The 22,977-nt window shown below is 43.5% G+C and overlaps 2 protein-coding genes across 4 annotated transcripts in view; one reads left to right on the forward strand and one right to left on the reverse strand.

Moving 5' to 3' along the window:
• MANSC4 (MANSC domain containing 4) lies at positions 1-15,687 on the reverse strand. Of its 2 annotated transcripts, XM_055572694.1 has the most exons (6): positions 15,613-15,687; positions 9,515-9,566; positions 7,999-8,111; positions 7,562-7,698; positions 4,572-4,706; positions 1-1,611 (listed from the first exon to the last, which is right to left on the reverse strand). In XM_055572694.1, the coding sequence occupies exons 1-6, from the start codon at positions 15,618-15,620 to the stop codon at positions 932-934; spliced, it is 1,125 nt and encodes a 374-aa protein (XP_055428669.1). In that variant the 5' UTR covers positions 15,621-15,687; the 3' UTR covers positions 1-931. The 2 variants fall into 2 exon arrangements, with proteins under 2 accessions (XP_055428669.1, XP_055428676.1); XM_055572701.1 differs by lacking the exon at positions 15,613-15,687 and having other exon boundaries at positions 7,562-8,111; positions 9,515-9,550.
• KLHL42 (kelch like family member 42) overlaps positions 14,712-22,977 on the forward strand; it is a 21,683-nt gene continuing 13,417 nt past the window's right edge. The window contains exons 1-2 of one of the 2 annotated variants that reach the window (XM_055572680.1): positions 14,712-14,898; positions 15,190-15,722. In XM_055572680.1, coding sequence (XP_055428655.1) covers positions 14,848-14,898; positions 15,190-15,722 — 584 coding nt within the window. In that variant the 5' untranslated portion in view covers positions 14,712-14,847. Of the gene's footprint in view, positions 15,723-22,977 lie in introns of both variants that reach the window. The other variant, XM_055572679.1, reaches the window with a different exon arrangement.

The raw sequence follows: 22,977 nt of genomic DNA on the forward strand, positions 1-22,977 counted from the left end.
GCTGTTTAATGTCTGTGCTCCCATTAAAAAATATTTTTAAGGATGAGACTAAGGGTCTAAAGTTTAAGATCATTAGAGACAGTAATTCAGATTTCTACACTTAAAGAGTTGGAGTTTAAAATCTAGGGGGTGAGTCTGGTGTAAGGAGTGGACAGAGCTTGAAATACCTAGAGCTAATATTTGCCCTGGGGAAACAATGTATACAACTGAGGAACATAAACTAAAACTCCCAACATTTATTCAACAGAAAACTCAGAAATCTCTGCCATAATCATTGAGAGACATGTTTTAGAAAATGAAGAGGATGGATTAGGATTGAGAAAGATAAATAAATTGAACATTGAAAACTATATAAAAGATCAAGAAGCTTTTTTGCTCAAACCACTAAAAGATTTCATTAACATATGTGATGGTAATATGACCTTAATGGGAGAAAAATATGGTGTTTTTCTTCTGTATCTTTTTTCCATACTCACTGGGAAAGTGGAGGCTTGTAGTCCAACATGGATTTCAAGCGTGGACCTTTGAACCATATTGCCTATGAAATCTGGCTTTGCTACATACTAGCTGTGTGACTTTCAGCAATATACTTAGCCTTTTTTCTCCTGTTTCCTCATCTGTAAAATATCAGTATGATGGTTAATGAAAACCCACAGAGTTCTAAATATTCAACAAGTCGATACACATACAACACTTAGAACTGTCTCTCTTACGTTGTGCTGAATAACTGCAGGGGTCAGAATTTTGAAGCTTGGCAAAGGGTACACTATTCAATAAATGGATATAATCACAAAAAGCAGTTATGTTTATCAAACATTGGCCTTCTTTAGAGATTGGTATGAATGGGCATCTGTGCTTTATTTTTTTCCTTTTTTTAAACCAAATTGCTTAAGAAAACTAAAAATGATACTCAAAATGCTCTCACCTTTCATTAATAAGAGAACTCCTTCTGATGGGCACATTTTTTAATTTGCCTGGGTCCTGACTTTCTCTGCCCTGGTTTATACTGGCCGTACTGCTTTCGACAGCAACCAGATGCCAGGATGACTACACAAGAGCAAAGAAAGATGACAGGGGTGCAGAGGGCCACAGGAACCACCCATGCCTTTGCACCAGTCACAGGTGCCCCACCAGGTGTTGAGTCTTCATTCTTAGATGTATGGTTTCTGCTGTTGGACCCTTTGGTTTTGTTTAGCAATTGTTTACTGCTGTTGAGTTGGGAGGGACTAGGCATATGAGAAAGTTTTGTGTCTCTGGGCACAAAGAAAGGAGAAACAGTCTTGTTATCTGGATTGTTGATGAAGTCAGTACTGGCTGACACCGTATTTATCTTTGTGGTAATGGAGTCATTCAGGGCAATGAATCTTGCCCAAGAGTCTGTGGTCAATTCCTTGGAATACCTAGTATTATTTGTGGTTGCCAACAAATCTTGATGTGTGGTTGGTGACGGAGCCTCTATTGATGGTAGCATTTGGTTTATCATGGTGGTTTGTTGTTTATCTAAATACATAGCTTTTAGAATCCTTAGTCTCTCCCATGTATCAGATGAAGAACGGGTATTTAGATATGTAGGCAGTGATTGTTCAAAAACCAGCAAATCAGGATCTATACCTGAAAAATAAGTAAGGCATCATTTAGTTTTAGTTTAGCAGAGAGGGCCCTAAAGTAGTTTACTGAAGTCCTAGATTTTGCCTCTCTGAGTTATGAACTAAGCTAATTGCAAGTTCCACTAGTGCACATTTCTCAAAGGCTTTGAGACATGCTGACCACATTTGAATTCTTAACTTTCTAAGACATCTTCTGTTGCAAACAAACTTGGCTACATCATAGAGAAAACTTTGTATCTGCCAGGGCTTTTAGGCAACAATAGCAGTGTGAGGGCAAGAACTTCAGAAACAGTAACCATTTGATATGAGTAACATTTTAGAGTTAAACAAAATGAGGCCTGAGATGTGTAGCTATTCAAAATTATTAGCAGAGCCCTACATCGCATCCCTGCTCAGTGCCTCCGGTCTCCAGTGTTTGTTCTCTCTCCTCTTATAAACTCCTTTCCGGCTGGCTTCAGAAACTGTTTCCCTTTCAGTCTCTCTTGTTCCCTCTCTCTCACCACACCAACATCCATTTCCTTCATTTCCTTTCTGACTTTGTTTTGTGCTTTCTGTCATGTTGTTTCCATCCTCTATTATGCCAAAATTCTGCTTCTAGAGTGGTCAGTACCTTCCCTTTTTCCTGATTGCTGGGTGTCACTGCTTTGACTTTTCTCTTGTCCTTGACACTGAGGGCCAACTCTCCTTGAATTCTTCCCTGACTCCCTGCACTGAGAGGAAAGTTAAGACCAACCTAGACAGTGTATTAAAAAGCAGAGACATTACTTGGCCAACAAAGGTCTGTCTAGTCAAAGCGATGGTTTTTCCGGTAGTCATGTATGGATGTGAGAGTTGGACTATAAAGAAAGCTGAGCACCAAAGAATGAATGCTTTTGAACTGTGGTATTGGAGAAGACTCTTGAGAGTCCCTTGGGCTGCAAGGAGATCAAACCAGTCCATCCTAAGGGAAATCAGTCCTGAATATTCATGGGAAGGACTGATGCTGAAGCTGAAACTCCAATACTTTGGCCACCTGATGCAAAGAACTGACTCGTTTGAAAAGACCCTGATGCTGGGAAACACTGAAGGCGGGAGGAGAAGGAGACGACAGAGGAAGAGATGGTTGGATGGCACCACTGACTCAATGGCCATAACTCTGGGAGTTGGTGATGGACAGGGAGGCCTGGCGTGCTGCAGGCCATGGGGTCGCAAAGAGTTGGACACGACTGAGCGACTGAACTGAACTGAACTGACTCCCTGCACCACAGATTGCTTTGGCATTTTATCTCAGGCTGCCTGCGTCCCTTATTTTCCTTCCTCTGTTGGTTCTCTCCTTGGTCCTAACTGGGCTTCGTGATTTCTACAGTCTTTAGTCCTTGGTTTTCTAAGGTATTTCTCTGCATTCCATATAACCTCTGCCCTGACCACAGCCCCCCAGCTCCCCACCCCGCCGCCACTGCCAAAAATACTATCCTCATTGTCCCTACTACATCGATGACCCTGAAATCCATGTGCCCAATTTTTTCCCCTTTCTTGAGCTCTGATCTCATTTCTCTGTGCACCACTGTTTCCCACCTAAACATCTCACATCACCACTGACATTTTCAGAACCATCATCTTATCTACCTCCTTGTCTTGTTCAGAGGCATCATTCTTCCATCACCAATGACAGACTGCACTGCTAAGGAATTCTTGACTCCTCTGTTCTCTCTCGCTCTTTTTTTTTTTTTTTTTTGCCTGCAGGGATCTTACTTCCCAGAGCAGGGATCAAACCTGTGTCCCTGCAGCAGAAGCACAGAGTCAACCACTGGACGGCAGGGTTAAGACTTCTCTTCTTCTCTACCCAAAAACTAAGTGCTATCCAATCCCTTCCCAATATACTGGTAACTATCCCTGTCCTTCGTTGCAAGTAAAATCACCTTGTTCTAGCCTGCATCCTGCTTATAATTTTCCTGGACTAAGATAACCAGACACATCACTCTAATGATAGCGTTTTCTCATTAAACACCTTTGTTGTTTCCATATTTCTGACAGTCAAACCAACACTCCACTCTGTTCTTTTGTTACCTGGCCTACCCTATCCTACCCATATTTCCATTGCAGCCGCAAATGTGCCCATATTGTAGCGACATCAGTGTTCTCTCTTTCCTAGGGAGTGACATAGACTCCTTACCTCTACCTGCCATCTTCCATGAAGCCTCCCCTGAATAATTGAGCTTTCTTTAGCTCTCCGCCCCCCAACCTTTTGAACCTTTGTACTCGAGGCAGTATCACCTATTTTTAATTGAATTGTATGTCTTTAACTGTGAGACTTCTTTCCTCAGGTAGATTAGAAGGAACTTGAGGGCAGAGATACAGCTGCAGTGATAAACACAGCTTGTGGTCAACAAGCACAGATCAATAAAGAAATTTACCTCCTTTGTATTGTGATGGCAAAAGTCGATCTTTGATATTTACTAATCTGTACCCTGAGATTATATACATGGGCAAAGCACACTTAAATAATTTGTTTTTCTAAAGTAAAACATACTGGTTATCTTGGGGCCAGAAATTAATATGTGGCAGTAAGTGTATTTCCTGTCCCCGAATCAATCTTTGTAGAATCCTTGTATATAATGTCAGCAAGCCTCAACAGTGACATTTAGCATATTACTTACTTCTTAGTTGTATTCTTAACGACTATAGTAGAAATACCTATTTTGGCTCTTGTTGAAGGCTCTTGGGATAAATGAAATACATTGTTCTTGTTCAGTCACATATGATTTGTTATCTGGGACAAAGTCATTCTTGCTGAACATGCCAAATTAATGTGAATTTCCTTTTACTTTCTGCCTTGGAAGCCCCAAACTTTTCCAGACAGAGTTCCCTGGAAAATAATTATTTAGAAATGCATACATGGCTTCTTCCAGCCAATTTCTAGGTTATTTGCCTCTACTAAAATATTAGACATTCTTAGAAATACATACAAAGTACATAAATCATTACCATCTGTTATGTTATATAAAATGGCACTGGCTCCAGGCTCCAGTATGCAGCTCTCCAGGGCTGGGCAGTGAACATGGAGGCAGTTGACATTGTCATGAATAGGGTCGTGGAAGAAGACAGCCAGGTTACAGGACACTGAAAGGGAAGCAGGCAAAGTACGTCTGCTTATTTTCTGCAGCTTGATAAGCTCTGAGTAGCTTGTGTTTCTTTCACAAACACTGGATTAACAGTTCCTTGCAGGGCTGTTCAGACATCTAACTATGAACTGAGAACAGCTATTTCTGTGAAGATGGGGAAATGCCTCTTCAAAAGAAAATACTGATTTGTCTTTCAGTAATCGTTCATACATTCCCATGCTACATAGGATTACCTGGAATTATTTTGCAATCCCAGTATTTCATGTTCAGGAAAACTCAATTGACTACAAAAACCTCTCCCCAGAGGGGAGATTTATAATATCATAATATTCGAATCTGATGTTTATAATATGAGATTTCCAGGTGCAATACCCTCTTGGAATGCTAAGGAGTTCACCAGAGAAAGAAATAGGACAATAAATGGACAAATGCTATAACAGAAAGGGGAGTGATGGGAAGAGCAAAAGCAGCACTGACTGTTGCTGGAGAGGCCCGGGTGGTATAGAGGCACCAGTGTGGGTGAACCTGGCCCTGACCCTGACTGCGGGTGTGCAACCAGCCCTATGCTGCTAAGCGACGTCCACGGAAACGCTAATCAGTGTCAGAGGAAGGGAGTGGACCGACGGTGGCTAGCGTTTGGAATTGTAGGGGGCATTGCTCTCCCCAGCTCCTCTTTTCTAAGGAGATTTGCTCCTTAAAAGATATCGTATTATTTCTGGATAACTTTTAAGTCAGATTTGTTGAGTGCAGATCTTCAGTCTTGTCATCCCTGCAGTGCAGCACAGATTTTCCTCCTGCTGCTGTATAGTAGGAACCATGCGATGAGAAACATTCATTGACCCAAAGGTATCAGCTTCTTTAATAAAATGAGATTACAGAGGGATAGTGTATTGTTACCAGACTTCAGAGTGTACCTGCAGCTGTTGTGGAACTGTTGGTAGAACCTGCTCTGCTTCTGTGTAAAGCTAACTGGGGGGGTTACCTCTCCCCCATTACTTTTGGGGCACCCCATGTTTCTGCTCTCTTTATTTTTCCAGAATGAGAGAAAAGTAAATTAGTAATTCATTGCTAATACATTATAGATTACCAAGACATTTTCCCTGAGGATTGTGCTGTAAAGTTCAAGGAAAATGAAGAAAGAACATCATTCTAATTTAGACATCTGAATTTCTAATAAGAAAGCAGTGGATCCTGTAGGGACTAATTTTTTAAGATCTTTTACATTCTTCATGTGTATTTCAGAGTCCCAGCTCTGAGTAGGTTAGCTACTGCAGGATGGTAGCATTTTGAAGTTCTGGCTTCCAGGTAAAAAGGGATGTGCGTTCGTGCCTTTTCTTCTAGAGAAGGAAAGCCACAACCCCGCAAGACTCTAAAATCCTGGAATTCCAAATGGATGCTTTTAGTATCTCTAAAAGTCCATAGTCCATAGTTTCCCTGGTGTGGAGAATAAGGTAAATTCATGGTGTGGGAAAATGGGGAAAAGTTATCATCCCTCCCTCATCTGCTCTCAGTGAATGATTCTGGGGGTTATAAACATCTGGAAGCTGAATATTTGCTACCTTTTTCAAAATTTCCCTTTAATAAATTAATTGCTCTCTTCTGTGCCTGATTAAATTTGAGGGCTTAGTCTGTGACAGCTTCTTACACTGTGGTCTCTTGACAGACAGATTCTCCAAGGAGCTCCAATCTGCATCCTAGAAATCTTAGATGGATAATTGGGTAAGAGGCAATTAATGTCAGTATGAGACCACAGGAGAAGAAGGCAATGGCACCCCACTCTAGTACTCTTGCCTGGAAAATCCCATGGATGGAGGAGCCTGGTAGGCTGCAGTCCATGGGATCGCTAAAGGTCGGACACGACTGAGCGACTTCACTTTCACTTTTCACTTTCAGGCATTGGAGAAGGAAATGACAACCCACTCCAGTATTCTTGCCTGGAGAATCCCAGGGACGGGGGAGCCTGGTGGGCTGCTGTCTATGGGGTCGCACAGAGTCGGACACGACTGAAGCAACTTATCAGCATCAGCATGATCCCACAAGAAGAAAGTGTAGAACAAGAGAATTATTTTAAAGTGCTGTGTCACTTTTGTTCTTTCCAAGTAGCTTTCAAATCTTAGAAAAATGAAATGAATGAAGTCAAATGTAACTTGAAATTCTGCAACAATGAAGCATTTTTCTAATTACAGGCCTTGATTATATTATATGAATGATATTTAACCCTGATTCCACATCTCATACCCAAAAAAATTATGTCAGGGTATTTTGTAGATTTCTTTCTTCCTTCCTCCCTCCCCCACTTCTTCTTTCTCCCGTCCTTCCTTCCTTTCTTTTCTCTTCTTTGCCTTTCTTCCTTTTTCTAGTTGATATAAATCTCCCTATTTCTTTCAAAACATGAATCACAATCTAAATCCTATTCAATACATTCCCACATTTGGTCAGCCCAAGCAAGCTCATTTCAAAAGTGTGATATGATACTAATGTCACCAAAAGAACTTTGAAAAGGAAATTATTATAAATACTTTTGGAATTATATATGCTATATTCTGGGCTATAGAAATATTGTTAGCCCTCAAGGAAATTTTTTCATTCAGCACTTTAGTGGAGAGAAGAGGTTCTCTGTTACCAGCAGGTTCACAGCCTCCTGGGTCATTGCTAGATTTATAAACCAAGCTGGCACTGACCTCACCTGCAAAGTCAGTCTCAGTGTCTCGCCCTCTGTGCCCACTCCCTCCTTCAGGGCATCTTCCCTAGTCTGGGTCAATTGTTCACTGGACCCTCTACCAAGGGCTCTTTCCTCAGGTCCTCATTTTAGAAGTTTGCCCTGATTTTGTCAGGTCTATCACGGACACTTACCATCCTTCCTAAGACAGCAGTTCCGACTGCACTTCTGACCGGTGTTTTCGGAATAATACCTCAGGAACTGGGCCCCCAGCTTCTGAGACTCCTCCAGGTCAATCAGAAGACCTGGGAAGCGACGGATCCAGCAGTCTCTGTAAAACACGGTGGGTGAGCAAAGAGAGTTTGAGGTCCCCCCCATGCTCAGGAGCAGTATCACATTTGCTGCTACCACCACCGCATGCATTTCCCTGGAATGAAGACTCGGCAATAAGTCTGGTGACCAGACAGATGCTGGAGCTGACCGTCAGGGTTCAGAACAGCTGGGATTTCAGGGCTGTTGTGAAGGAAGAGCTTCCTTGGAACTTTGAGAAGGGTCACTTTCTAGAAAAATGAAGCGGCTCTTTGACTGCACGTTGATTTTTCTTTTGTTTCTTCCCAGTTGCACCCTACACCTGGGACTTGATGACTTGCTGATGTTAATTCTGAACTCTTTCCAGGCCATTTCAGTACTCTGTCCTTTAGCCTCCGGTAGACGTAGATTCTCTCCTCTGCTTTTCTTCTTTCTCTGAAAGGGAAGTCACAGACACCTTTTACCAAGTAAATATAAAGACAATTCGAAATCCTAGCCAAGAGTATTTCTGAGTAAAACAACAGTTCAGTCACTTGACGTCAGATAAAGGAAGGATCAATTTCACCAGGAAACAAGACATCATTTTGTCAGGATACTTCTGTCAGTTTCTTTAAGAAACTTGTGACTGCAGATTTTTTTTTTCAATGATCTTTGTTCTTTGAATTAAAGTTCTAATATTCAGAATCACTGGAAAAAAAATAAAAAGTAAATACAAAGTGAAAATGAAATAAAAATGAAAAAAATTTTTAACTTTGCAGTGATTTTGAAAACACTGAATATGAATCCTGGTCACTTCTGGGGTCAGGCATTTTTTTGCAAAGGCCAGCCACATGCTTTTTGAAAAGATAAAAGATCCAGCCAAGATCTAATAACATAGATGGAATACAACACCCATTAAAGTGTATTTTGTTCAATCAAGAGTTTAAAGCATAATAGAAAATTGTGAAGAACTTTTTGGGGGTTTGGGGGTTTGGGGGTTTTCTGCTATTTGTTTTCAAGTTACAAAGAAAACTTTGTGAAGCACATACATAAAGGCATCTCTGAAGCAGATGTAGTGACAGGAAATGTGCATTAGGGAAATAGTTTTAAATTTCTAAATATTAATAAAGTTACTTCCATTGCAATGCTAAAACATTTGAAAAAATATTAAAGGCCGTGAAAATGGTCTCCTTTGTGAAGATTGTGTTCCATATTCCACAATATCCAAGATGAAATTGGTTCAATGCATAGAACTGTTGCTCTTTTATATCCATTTTTATACAAAGCACTAGTGGTAATTAGTTTAGGTTATAAAGTACTGTGTGTGCTTAGTTGCTTCAGTCGTGTCTGACTCTTTGCAATGCCATGGACTGTAGCCTGCTAAGCTCCTCTGTCCATGGCATTCTCCAGGCAAGAATACTAGAGTGGATTGCCTTTCCTTCTCCAGGGGATCTTCTCGACCTAGGGATCGAACCCACATCTCCTGCATCTCCTGCATTGCATGCGGATTCTTTACCACTGAGCCACTGGGGAAGCACAAAAAGTACTGTACTGCTTTTTAAAAAATGAAAAAAGGTGAAAATTTTCCCTCCTGTGATCTGTTTATCATACACTTTGAACTTTCATCTCTCCATCTGTCTACTAATAATAGTGTAATTATATCTTTTGATTTTTAGAAACATATAATATTACTAATAATAAAGAGGATGACAGTCAAAAGGCTGATTAATTTAAAAAAATTCCTTCTGAGCAAAAATTAGAATAAGTCTTAACTTGAATAAGCCACATAAAATACACTAAAAACAATAAATATTTTATTCTAATAAACTTCTTTTAGAAAACAAATTTCAGTTGCTTACCTGCGAACAGGCTTTCATCTGTTCAGAGGAAAGAGGGAAGAAAGGCTTCCTCCTAAAGGCAAAAACAGGAGACAGATGAGGAACAAAAGAGTGCTTCCTGTTTTCCCCTGAGATTCCAGGAGCTATTTGGATTAGTCCAAACCTTGGGGCCGTAAACCGGAAAGTCAACTTTCTAACCTCCACATCTTTCAGTCGCATTAAATGTGGCTTCTTTTGTGTGATGTATAATTCCTTGAAGTGCTCGTGTTTCTGGCAGGGGTAAGGGAACAATCCACGGTTGTTTAATGCTTTTGCTTTCAGATGATGTTCACAGGGAGATCAAGGTTGCATTTTAAAGAATCTACAAGTTCCAATGTAAAAGCAGACTTTCAATTTTTTAAAACAAATTTTGGGGTGATTGTTAAACACTGAATCTGGAAACAGGTAACTTCTTGGAGCCGGCTATTTTGAAAAGGAGAAATTAAAAGCAGGAGAGCGGGGGGAAGAGGGAGGAAACTACAATGATCTGAGATAGAGACCGGAACCATCCTCCCAAGAGCCTGATTCAGTAGCTCTGATGTGGGAACCAGAGTTCTTATCTTTATATGAAGTGTCTCCGGTGATTTCCTAAGATGTCTGGAAAACACTGAAATAAGTGAGTTTCAGCTACATGAAGATGCTCAGCCTGAATTAAATAGAGCCATTTTAAGAACTGTTCTAGTTTAAACATTTAAATTGCCCCCATGCTTTAATGAAAGCAAGAAATTTCAGTCTTGCTTATTAAAAAACAAAGAGGAAACAACTGTTTTAGAAATACTGGAGGGACTAAAAAATAAGATATAAACAATTTTTAAGTGGCAGTGAGGTAACAGCAGACACTAAATTCAAAGATGTTTGAAAAACAGTCAATATTTCATCTTTTTTAAAAGATAGTAATTGTAGTATTTACTTAACACTTTCATTTCACCAGTTCATAAAATTGATGGAAATCATTTTTTAAAATGGGGCCTGAGAAATTGGAATATACCATTAATTTTTCTTAAAATGTTTTGTTTTTATTAAATGGATATACAAATGGCAATCCACTCCAGTGTTCTTACTGGGATGATTATCCCAGTGGACAGAGGAGCCTGGTGGGCTACAGTCCATGGGGTCACAGAGAATCAGACACAACTGAGTGACTGAGCATGAGCATGCACTTTAAAAACCCAAATCATACAGAAAAGTACAAAAAGAAAGAATAACCATTCAAGGTCTTACAATCTTAAATCTTTTGGTAAACATCCTTCCAGACATCGCCATAAAAAATATACACATGTACAATTTTACAAAAAATGGATTTATATTGTTTCAGAAACTTTTTTAAAAATCCAATGTAAAATCATATGTTCAGTGTCTCTAAAGAAAACTCTGCATCCAAAGTTGTAACAGTTCTACGGTATTCATTCTACTCATATACCAAAATTTACTTTGCACCTCAACTTCCTCAGCTGTAGAAGAGTATTAAAATAGATTGCAATCCATGTAAAGCACTTACAACATATAATAAACATTCAGTAAATGTCAGCTACTGCTACTGTTATATGTTGTTTTTCAATCTTTTATTATTCAAAGCAACACTGTGATAAACATCTTTTACTTTGATTTTTCCCTATTCTAGGTCAAAAGGTATATTTTCCATAAATCCTTTATTTTTCTTTTAAAATCTTTTTCTTATTTTTGGCTGTGCCAAGCAAATTAGTTCCCTGAAGAGAGAAAAAGTGAAAGTTGCTTAGTCGTGTCTCACTCTTTGCAACCCCATGGACTGTAGCCCACCAGGTTCCTCTCTCCATGAAATTCTCCAGGCAAGAATACTGGAGTAGGTAGTCATTCTCTTCTCCAGGGGATCTTCCCAACGCAGATCAAACCCAGTCTCCTGAATTGAAGGCAGATTCTTTACTGTCTGAGCAACCAGGGAAGTCCATTAGTTCTCTGACCAGGGATCAAACATGTGTCCCCTGCAGTGGAAGCCTGGAGACTTAACCACTGGACCATCAGGAAAGTCTATCCATAAATTCTTAAGGAAATAGTCTAGCTTTGTGTTTGACCCTTACTTTAGATTTTAGTAAAACAAATTGTTAGGTGTTTGAAGTGAATCATGTTGCCACAAAGGTCAGTCAATAACAGATCTATAAAAGTGTATCTCCAGTTATAGACAAGCAACATTTTCATGAAGCTTAATAGTAATTTTAGGTCTTTGGTAAATAAAGTTTATAAAGTTTTGACTGCATTTCTAGCTTAACAGAAAACTTACTTCGTGAGTTATTAAAATGATTTGATCTTTAAGAGACTTTCAATTCTAAATGGCGTTACTATCATGTCAGGGGCCAATACAGGATCAGCACCTAGTTCTGTCAAACTGACACCTTACATTACCTGCCTAAGATCTGCTCTGATAATATTATTGGGCGTGAATTACTTTCTAATGCATGTGCTTCTTTGAGTGTGATTTGTTTTTCCTTTGGTCCATTTTTAAAAAGCAAAGAAACACCAGTCTAAGGCCTGGGGAACAAAAGCCTCCACTGGTGAAAGATTATAAAGGGACTGAGGAGAGACTAAGAGCCTGTTCTTAGCTAACCCACTGAATCTGACATTGTTGCTGATGGAGGCACAAATTCCAGGTTCAAGACTCTTTGACACAAGGGGCACCTCCTGGCCAAAGTTTCCCAGCCTAACACTGGAAGTGAATCATTGCCTTTCCAAACAGAATGCTACTCTCATGATCACACACCCACAAAGAACCTTAGATGTCTCCACTACTTGCTCATTGAGAACAGAAGTGTGAGAGGTCCCACATGAGACTGGAGCTTTATCAGTAATGATCTAAAGGCCGCATGAAACAAAGGGAACGCTAGAAGTTTTCCCCAGAATCCAAGAAAATACCTTTAAAGAGACAAGTCATGGGTCCATCTTTGTTTCCTTCAGTTTTCCCAGGGAGCCCAGAATCTACTAGAATTTTCTTCCCTGTCTTTAAATGTTTAGTTCCTTCTTCATAGTGTAGTATAATGAAAATAAGGGATGACAATGCCTCATGATGAAGCAGCTAAATTACACAGTGTGTGTGCTCAGTCATGTCCGATTTTGCGACCCCATGGATTGTAGGCCTCCAGGCTCCTCTCTGTCCATGGGATTTTCAAGGCAAGAATACTGGAATGGGTTGCCATTTCCTTCTCCAGGGGATCATCCTGACCCAAGGATCGAACCCATGTCTCCTGCGTTGGTAGGTGGATCCTTTACCACTGCTCCAGGTGCGCCACCTAGGAAGCCCTAAGTCACACAGAAAGAAGCACCATGTAACTGAACAATGTGTTGAAATGATTTCATGTTTTAGGACATGACTTCCTTCTCTGGTTTTTAACCTTTCCCCTCCTTAACATAATCCCTTCCCTGGTGGCTCTGTGGTAAAGAATCCACCTGCCAATGGAGGAGATGTGGGAGATCCCTGGGTTGGGAAGATCCCCTAGAGAAGGAAATGTCAACCCACTCCAGTATTCCTGTGGAAAAACCCCATGGACGGAGCAACAGTCTGTGGGGTCGCAAAGAGTCTGAAATGATACAGCAGCCGAACAAACAACAACTTCCTAACAGAAAATGTTAATCAGCACTGTAGGAGGTTATCTTTTGTTTGAAATATGGGGCATTGTACTCATGAAGAAGTTACTATTTAACACTTTGTCATTCATAAAGAAAGATGAAACTTGTTAAAAAAAATCCAAGGACGTATTTTCCCCAGGTTGAGGACTACTATATTTGGCTCTCAATCTCTGGTCAAAGAGTTTGCAAGGGGCTTTTGTTAAGATAAGAGTGAACACACACACACACACAATTCCCTCCCAATCCTAACCCTTCTTCTACTCAAAGGTAACCTAATAAGTACCACCACCTACTCTCCCTTTCTAGAGTTCTCTGGTAGCTCAAACGGTAAAGCGTCTGTCTCCAATGCGGGACACCTGGGTTCGATCCCTAGGCCGGGAAGATCCCCTGGAGAAGAAAATAGGAATCCACTCCAGTACTGTTGCCTGGAAAATCCCATGGACAGAGAAGCCTGCTAGGCTATACAGTCCATGGGGTCGCAAAGAGTTGGACACGACTGAGCGATTTCACTTTCACTTTCCCCCTTTCTAGGATTAATTCTCCTCTTATGAGCAACACAAGATCCTTATTTGAGGTGTGCTTTCTACTTGCAGTGTTCAGTGGGAGAAGATGGGGAAGCAGTAGCCTTGCTTAAGTGGTCCTCAGTTGGCGGGGGTCAGGGGTCAGGGAGGGGTAAAAGGGTGTCCAGAAAAGCCACCTCTGTAGGAAAATACGAGCAAAAACCGCCAGACCTTTTGCCCAGAAGTAACATTCCAGGGTGGCTAGTCCCACCAAAATGAAACCGGGAATGCAATGGCTGTTAGAAAATATTTTGAAAGAAGGCAGCTGATTTACGTTTATTGAGTCGTACTTCTTTCTTTTAATAGCACAAAGAGCACAGGCCCTAGCAGTGCGCACACGCTCCTCTGCTTCGCAGCCCTGCACAACCTGCGGCCATCCAGCAGGCCCTTCTTCCTACAAGATGGCTCCTCCACGATGACCCTTCCGAGGAATCAGCCCGAGGTGCCACCTACGCGTCCAGAGACGGCCCGCGGGCCTCGGTCCCCGCCCCAGACCCGAGGCCGAACTCGGTCGGATGCGCGACCCCACGCGTGATGTCTTTTTGACTCCCTAGACCTCGACTCATTTCATGCCCTTCCTTCCACGCCCCTTTCTCTTGCGTTTCCTTCCCCCTGGTAAGGCGCGGTGGAAGGAAAGACTTCCTCCCATACCCCGCGCGCGCGGAGCGGCGCTGCAGCCCCGGCGGGCAGCAGGGTCACAGCGCCCGGCGTGCGGGGGAGGACGCGGGGAGGCGCCTTCCCGGCTCCCGATACCCGCCGCCTCCTGCCCTCCCCGAAAGCCGGAGCGCGGCGGCGGCGGCGGCAGGGGTCCCGCGGGCGGAAGTGAGAAGCCGGGCGTGGGAGGAGGCTGCGACTGGAGGCTGGGATCCCCTCCCGGCTGACGGCCCGGGACGACCCGAGCGGGCAGCGCGCGCCGCCCCGGCCTTTTTTGGCGCGGACCGAGGCCGGAGGGGCGGGGGGGCGAGGCCGAGCCACCGCCCCCGGGACCAGGAGGAGGGGCCGCCTCGGCCCGGAGAGGCTGGGCGGGGGCGGGCGGCCCCGCACCGCCACCGCCTCCTCCCCGCGCTCCGCGGCCACCCCGGAACCCGGCGAGCGCGCGCGGGGGCGGGAGGCGAGCGCGCAGAGCTGGCGGGAGCCCCCGCCGCCCCCGGTCCCCCGGCCATGTCGACCGACGAGATGGTGCAGATTCGCCTGGAGGACCGCTGCTACCCGGTGAGCAAGCGAAAGCTCATCGAGCAGAGCGACTACTTCCGCGCCCTCTACCGCTCCGGCATGCGCGAGGCCCTGAGCCCGGAGGCCGGGGGCCCCGAGGTGCAGCAGCTGCGCGGCCTCAGCGCCCCGGGCCTGCGCCTGGTGCTGGACTTCATCAACGCGGGCGGCGCCCGCGAGGGCTGGCTGCTGGGCCGGCGCGGGGAGCCGGGTGGCGGGGCCGAGGAGGAGGAGGAGGACATGGACGAGGCGAGCCTGCTATCTGAGCTGGTGGAGGCGGCCTCCTTCCTGCAGGTCACGTCTCTGCTGCAGCTGCTTCTGTCCCAGGTGCGGCTCACCAACTGCCTGGAGCTGTACCGCCTGGCGCAGGTGTACGGGCTCCCGGACCTGCAGGAGGCCTGCCTGCGCTTCATGGCTGTCCACTTCCACGAGGTGCTGTGCAAGCCCCAGTTCCACCTCCTGGGCTCTTCTCCTCCGGCCCCCGGGGATGTCAGCCTGAAGCAGAGGCTGAGAGAGGCCCGGATGACCGGGACTCCCGTCCTCGTGGCCCTGGGGGACTTCTTGGGGGGACCCCTGGCCCCTCACCCCTACCAAGGGGAGCCCCCGTCCATGCTCAGGTACGAGGAGATGACGGAGCGCTGGTTCCCGCTGGCCAACAACCTTCCTCCCGACCTGGTGAATGTCAGGGGGTACGGGGCTGCCATCCTGGACAACTACCTCTTCATCGTGGGCGGGTACAGGATCACCAGCCAGGAGATCTCTGCCGCGCATTCCTACAACCCCAGCACCAACGAGTGGCTCCAGGTGGCCTCCATGAACCAGAAGAGGTAAGCACCCAGCCAGCTACTGCGTTCCCGCGCATCCACCTGTTCCGGAAGCCATACCCCTCAGGTTGACTCCACTGGAGTCAACAGCAGTCACTGGAGGTTGTTCTGAGATGGGAATGGCTTGCTCGGGAATGTGGTTGGCCTTGACTCGGGCAAAGTTCCCGATGAACTAAGAAATTGCGGGGAAGCAGAAGCCCCCAAGGAGGTCAGCTCGCTGCGTGGTTTTCTTAGCCAGTATTTTGCCTTCAGACGAATTGCCTTTTTTGGGTTTTCCTAGAAGGATACTTCCAAAGAAAACTTTATTTAATTTTGCTTTTATTTTTATTTTCTTTTAGGAACTAATCCTGATTATAATGACACACGGTAACCTGTAACACTGACTTTGGATGTTCTTGTTGATGACTTTGGAGCTTACCAGTCTGTGATCAGAAAATAATCATTAGGCTTCTACTAATATTAGCTATCCAGGATTACCTTCCTTGTTTTTTATTCTCTTTTGCATCTCACTTTTCTTCCCAGACAGTCTTCATCATGGACCCAAGACTTGAGCCTGGCATTGGTCACCTGCAGAATTAGAACATGATCATCCACCCCAACCTTTCCCTTCCCATCCTGCAAATCCCTCTCAACATGCACTTGGGTGACTTGAAGAAAGGAAAAGGAAGAAATCAGGGGCAGGAAGAGGGAACAGAGTCAGGGATGGAATAGAAAAACAAGGGCAAAGAGCATTACAGGAAGAAGTGGTAGAAAGAAAAAAACAACAAACCGATGGCAGAGCCCAGGATGGCCCAGAGCCATTCAGAAGTGGGGAGAAGAATCAATGTAACTCAAGAAAGGACAGGCATGCCCTTTCTTCTGGCCCATCTGTGTCCATCTCAAGCCCCCCCACCCCCACCCCACCCAACCTCCACCGTGGTTCCTGCCCTGAAGTGTGGAACAAGGAGTTGGGGGACTCACAACAGCGCAAAGAAAGTCTTAACAAGAATGAGAAGGTCATTACACAGATTTACTTGACTTAAGATGCCCCTCTAGGCTGAGTGGGGGAGGGTACACTGGCTTTATTTCTACTATAATATAAAATTCAATTTGGAACGTGTTGTTTGTTTTTTCATGGTAAAAAATGCATAGTTGTTCTAGAAAACAAGTTAAAAGGGCAAAGAATGAAGAAGCAGAAAGACTGTCACTTTTCTCATCCGAGTACTAACCAGGCCTGACCCTGCTTAGCTTTCAAGATAGGACATGTTCAGGGTAGTATGGCCATAGAAAGATCATTACTACTACTTCCTCCTTGAGGGAGGTGATAACCATCTACAGGTTGGCGTATTTTTTTCTATCCCCTCTCTAGTGCATTATTTACACGCTGTATTGAAAATCTGATATCACAGTGTTACTTTTAAATGGATTCTAAGAGTTTTTGTTGAAGCAAGGAACATGCAGTGGTGATAGAAGATGCCAAGATCAGGATACAAGAGCCAGCAGGCTGGCACCTCTGCTCCCGTGTCTCCTGCTGTGCATTTGGTGCTCAGCACACAAACCCAGCTCCACAACTCTTAACACAGCACCTCACATGATTCTTTTTTCTCTCCAAATCTCTGGTAGTCCTTCCCTGCCACCCCTGCAGGAACTCCTTACTGCCCTCTTTAGGGAGGGAAAAAAAAAGTATTCCAGTAATGCATAAATACATGCTTAGAAAAATTGCAACTGACATTGAAAAACTATGGAGTAAAACATATGTGTATCTATAGACATATTAATGTAAATATATAAATACATAATATACATCACAAATGTATATTTATAAATACAGTAATGGTTTACAGGGGAAAATATATATGTATGCATTTACATGTTGGAGTATATATGCATCTTATACATATTTTTACTGCAAAATTGTTTAGCTTATGCTGATTATTATGGCCCTTGGTATTTCCACTCTGAGAGTGTTTTTCTGTGTCAGCAAATGTAGACCCACCTCACTCTTGTTAATGGCTGTGTAGTATTCCAGCCTATGGATGCGCAGTACTGTAATCAGTTCTTCCCTATCATGAGCATTTAGGTCACTTCCGTTTGCCATTATAAAAATCCCATATTGAACATCTTTGAATATGTGTGCCTATCTTAGTTGGTATACGTTAGCTCTATATGGCAAATGCCTGGAATCCCTGGATGGATGGAACAAAGTATACATGCATTTTAAAGTTGGGTAGCTCCTGCCAAATTTCTCAACAAAAATTGATCTAATTGCCTCTCTTAGCAACAGTGTTTCAGCTTGCCAGTTTCCTAAATTCTTGCCAAGATAAGACATTATGAACATTTTTTATCTTTATCATTATAATGGACAAAAACACTGGTGTGAATGTCTCTGCTTGGAGGAGAGATTGTTTGTTTCATATGTTGATTGGCCATGTGTATACCTTTTATCGGAGAAGGCAATGGCACCCCACTCCAGTACTCTTGCCTGGAAAATCCCATAGATGGAGGAGCCTGGTAGGCTGCAGTCCATGGGGTCGCTAAGAGTTGGACTCGACTGAGTGACTTCACTTTCACTTTTCACTTTCCTGCACTGGAGAAGGAAATGGCAACCCACTCCAGTGTTCTTGCCTGGAGAATCCCAGGGACGGGGGAGCCTGGTGGGCTGCCGTCTATGGAGTCGCCCAGAGTCAGCCACGACTGAAGTGACTTAGCATATCTTTTATAAATGGCCTTTCCCAGTTTTTAAAAAACTGGCTTATCTTTTTTGTATTAATTTTAGAAATTCTCTTCTTGTATATAGGTAATAACTCTTATCTATTAGGTAGTGTTGCACATGTTTTTCATCTGCCTTTTTTTTTTTATCATAAAGGTCAAAAATGAAATGCCAGAAGTGACCAGGCAGGTAGAGCCAGTGAATAGAGGGGTTTGGAAGGGTCATGATGAACTGGTGAGTTACTAATCCACCGCAAGAGGGCGCCACATCGCGACCACAGCTGTTATTGTCATAGGCGTGAGGAATGGTGTCGCCAGATATCTCAATTTTTAAATGTTGGCACCGTACTCCATTTAAAAAACAAGCAAATCGACAACAACAAGAACTGGCCTTGTGAGCCTCCAGTTTGGGGCTTCATGTTTATAGGGCATTTTTATAGGAAAGGGGACTTCCCTGGTGGCTCAGATGGTAAAGCATCTGCCTACAGTGTGGGAGACCCAGGTTCAATCCCTGGGTCGGGAAGATCTGGAGAAGGAAATGGCAACCCACTCCAGTGTTCTTGCTTGGAAAATCCTATGGACGGAGGAGCCTGGTAGGTTATAGTCCATGGGGTCACAAAGAGTCGGACACGACTGAGCAACTTCACTTGCTTTTATAGGAAAAGCGTTTCAATATTTCGTAGTCAGTTTTGTCGTCTGCTTCCTATGAGCTTTTTATCTTGCATAGGAAAGGCTTTCTACAGGAAGGCTTCTACCAGGAGAGCCCTCATCTGTCTCGTGCTGTTACTTTTATAGTTTTGCCATTTTACACTTACATCTGAATCTTTTGGGGATTTTAGATTATAACATGTTTCCTGAATGTTCAGTAGTCTTGGTTCTTCACTGTGATTTGCTAAACCAGTTATCCTATGCTAATTTCCCTGTTTCCCAGTGGGCAGTTTAGCCATTCCTATATTAATAACACATTTTTAAATTTTTGTAGCTTGGAAACCTATTTTATTGTCTTATAGCACAGAGACCCATTTGTTCTGTTTTAATTCTCTTGGTTATTCTTGATACATTTTCTCCTTCAGATATACTTTAGAATCTTCTTGTCAAGTCCTGTTAGAATTTTGACTGGAATTACATTGTATCATAGGTTAATTTGAAGGAGGATTCACAGTTCTCTGATACTTTGCAGATGGAAAAATGGTTTGTTTTTCCATGTATTTGGGGGGGGGGGTTTGGTCCTTCAGGAAAGGTTTCTTTTATTACCTTTGTCTGGTCTGGTTTTTTATTTATTTTTTTTTTTTGGTTGTTGTTGTTATAATTATTCTTATGTATTTTCAAGTTATTATTATTCTTTCTACACAGATACCTTTTTTCATTATATTTTTAGAATTGGGTGCCATATTGGAATTTTAACCTTCTTTTCTCCTTCATACTTTGACTCAGATCTGACATAATCTCAACCAGGATTCCGTCCCCAAACCCTCAACTGGACTAAATGATGAAACGCCATGCTTTCTTTTATAGCACACTCCTCACCCTTAATTGAAATTTTCTGTTTTTGTTTTTTTCTTTCTCTTCTGATTGGGACCTACTGCTTATTCAATGCTTATGTATATTAATACTGCTAACATGGTAAGCAATAAATGCTTTAAATGCATGGCTTTTTTGAACTGTGGAATATATTTTACATTATTGTAATAAAGGTGAATGTATCTTTTTGTTCTTTTAAAATGTAACATTACAGTGAATATTTTTATTTTGTAAGTCATTATAGTCATTTTAGTTACTTAGAATCACTGAAAAATAATAGTAAGTAACATTTAATTGCGAAGAAGGCAATGGCACCCCACTCCAGTACTCTTGCCTGGAAAATCCCATGGATGGAGGAGCCTGCTGGGCTACAGTCCATGGGGTCGCTAAGAGTCGGACACGACTGAGTGACTTCACTTTCACTTTTCACTTTCAGGCATTGGAGAAGGAAATGGCAACCCACTCCAGTGTTCTTGCCTTGAGAATCCCAGGGACGGGGAAGCCTGGTGGGCTGCCGTCTCTGGGGTCACACAGAGTCGGGCATGACTGAAGCGACTTAGCAGCAGCAGCAGCAACATTTAATTGAACATTTACTCTGTACTAGGTACTGTCTAGTACCTGGTACTCTGTACTACTGCTTTGCATGTATCATCTCACTTATTCTTCTCAAGGATTATATTAGGTCCCCGTTTTACGGAGGCAGAGACTGAGGCACAGAAAGTAAATTGCTCAAGGTGTGTAAAAAGTGGAGTAGTGAAAGTGTTAGTGCTCAGTCATGCCTGACTCCTTGTGACCCCATGGACTGTAGCCCTCCAGGCTTCTCTGAGCATGGGATTTTCCAGGCAAGAATACTGGAGTGAGTCACCATTTCCTTCTTCATGGGGTCTTCCCAACCCAGGGATTGAACCTGGGTCTCCTACTTTGCAGGTGGATTCTTTACTATCTGAGCCACCAGGGAAGCCCTACTTGGAGCTTGGTTACTCTATGTTTTAAAAAATTGGTCAAGGTGTGTAAAAAGTAGAGTAACCAAAATTTAAATATTCATTGACTCAGTATAACCCTTTGGAGCATTTACAAGTTTTGGCTTAATGACTGATGGTGACTGTCTTCATGAAAACCTTTAACTTTTCCTTTTAAAGATTATTTTCTTCCAAGAAGTCGAGCTCAGATATTTCATGATCCTGGGTTGCTTCTCAGAATTTCCTTGCGTGCGTCTCAGCCCTCACCACAGCCTCTGTGCCAGCCTCATTCTGGTCACTGTTGAATAAACCACACGATGATATGGCTCTGCCCTGAAGGAGTTTATAGTTGAATTTAGATGATGAGACAAATAGAAGTGAAACCTGAAATGGAATTATTGCTGGATAATGTGTCCCACACAGGCTCCGAAAACACTGGAAGAAACTTAGGAGACTGGAAGAAAGACTGGAAGAAACCTTGAGTAGAAAGGGCAGATTTTGACCCCTGGTTACACAGCGTTTCACATCCACCCCATTCACTTGCCTTTGCTGAGGTAACTGGACCATTGACAAAGGGATCAAAGACAGAGCAGCCTACTTTCCACAGGGACTGAACAGTAAAATGATCCCATAATCTTAAATAACAAGGGACAGGTGGGAACTTAGACTCCCCTGGGATGGAGAGATTTATAAAGCCCTTGATTCATGGGGTCGCAAAGAGTTGGACACGACTGAGTGACTGAACTGAACTGAACTGAACTTACAACCTAGAGAAAATGATGCTAAACGACCAGTGGTGAACCAAAAAAGAAAAGAAGAAAAAAGAAACGTTTAGGGTTGTGCCTTCTACTTAAAAACGGCAGTGAGTACACAACGCTGCTGGAGAGGCTGCTTTGAAGTCCAAGCACACAGTACCGCCCAGTGGTCTGCACGTGGATTTGATCTCTGGAGTTGTCAGGATGCAACTCTGCCTGTGTAGAAACTTGTGTGCCCACAAACTTGCTTGCTTCCCTTTCTCGCTTTAATTTGGGATAACTTGCAGGAACTGGCACCGCTGCAGTCATCAGTTCGTTAACTTCTCTGTTTCTAGAGTTGTCTCTAGTCTCTTGTGTTGCCCTGTACCCTTGCTCTGAAATCAGAGTAGGGTTGTTCTGCATGTGAGTACAGCAAGACTAGGAGAGAAACCTACCAAACAAGTCCTTGGCCTGGAAGGAATTACACTTGTCAGCTTTGGCTGTCCTCTTTCCTCTGAGCCAAAGTTTCTTTTAGAACTTTTCTAGAGTGATGGAACCTTTGAGAAATGTTGTCCTCTATGGTGAATTGCAGTGGAGTCTCAGGATAGCATGAAGTGAAGTGTGTTAGTCACTCAGTCTTGTCCAACTCTGAGGCGCCATGGACTTCTCCAGGCAACAGTACTGGAGTGGGTTGCCATTCCCTTCTCCAGAGGATTATCCTGACCCAGGGATTGAATCCAGGTCTCCCGCATTGCAGGCAGATTCTTCACTATCTGAGTCACCAGGAAAGCCCCATGAAGTAAAGAAAACCATATGTCTATTCACCTCCTCCCCGCACCCAATGTAATTTTGACCAACAGTTTAAATTGTTTTGTGGGTTAGGTTTTCTCAGAGATGGTTGGTAGTAGGGAGCAGGCATGACTACTTCTGTCTCCTAACCTTTCCTTCTCCCCTTACTGGTCCCCAGGGCACCTACTATGTGGGGAAGTAGCATAGGGGAAGGAGGAGACAGAAGGCCCTAGTGGTCCACAGACTGCACCATCTTTCTCAGAGAGCTTGGGAAAGGACGGGAGAAAGGAGCGAGCTTTGCACTCCCAAGTTTTACCCTAATGGTAACAACTTTTCTAAGCAGCAAGACCTGCTGGTGGTTTACGGTTCTTAAGCTCTTACTCAGGGCTGCATGTTGTGGTCACTGCTTTAGATGTCCTCCAGGGCCTCTGTAAGGTGGGCCTTTCTGTGGGCTCCCTTTTCCCCAAAAGGAAACTGAGGCACAGTGAGTTTCATTGAGTGGCACTCCCAGCCTGTCAGACCCCAGTCATCCTATGTAGCTACTACAGCTACTGGGGTTGTGCAGCT

This window comes from Bubalus kerabau, chromosome 1, assembly GCF_029407905.1.
Source record: "Bubalus kerabau isolate K-KA32 ecotype Philippines breed swamp buffalo chromosome 1, PCC_UOA_SB_1v2, whole genome shotgun sequence".
NCBI lineage: Eukaryota > Metazoa > Chordata > Mammalia > Artiodactyla > Bovidae > Bubalus > Bubalus kerabau.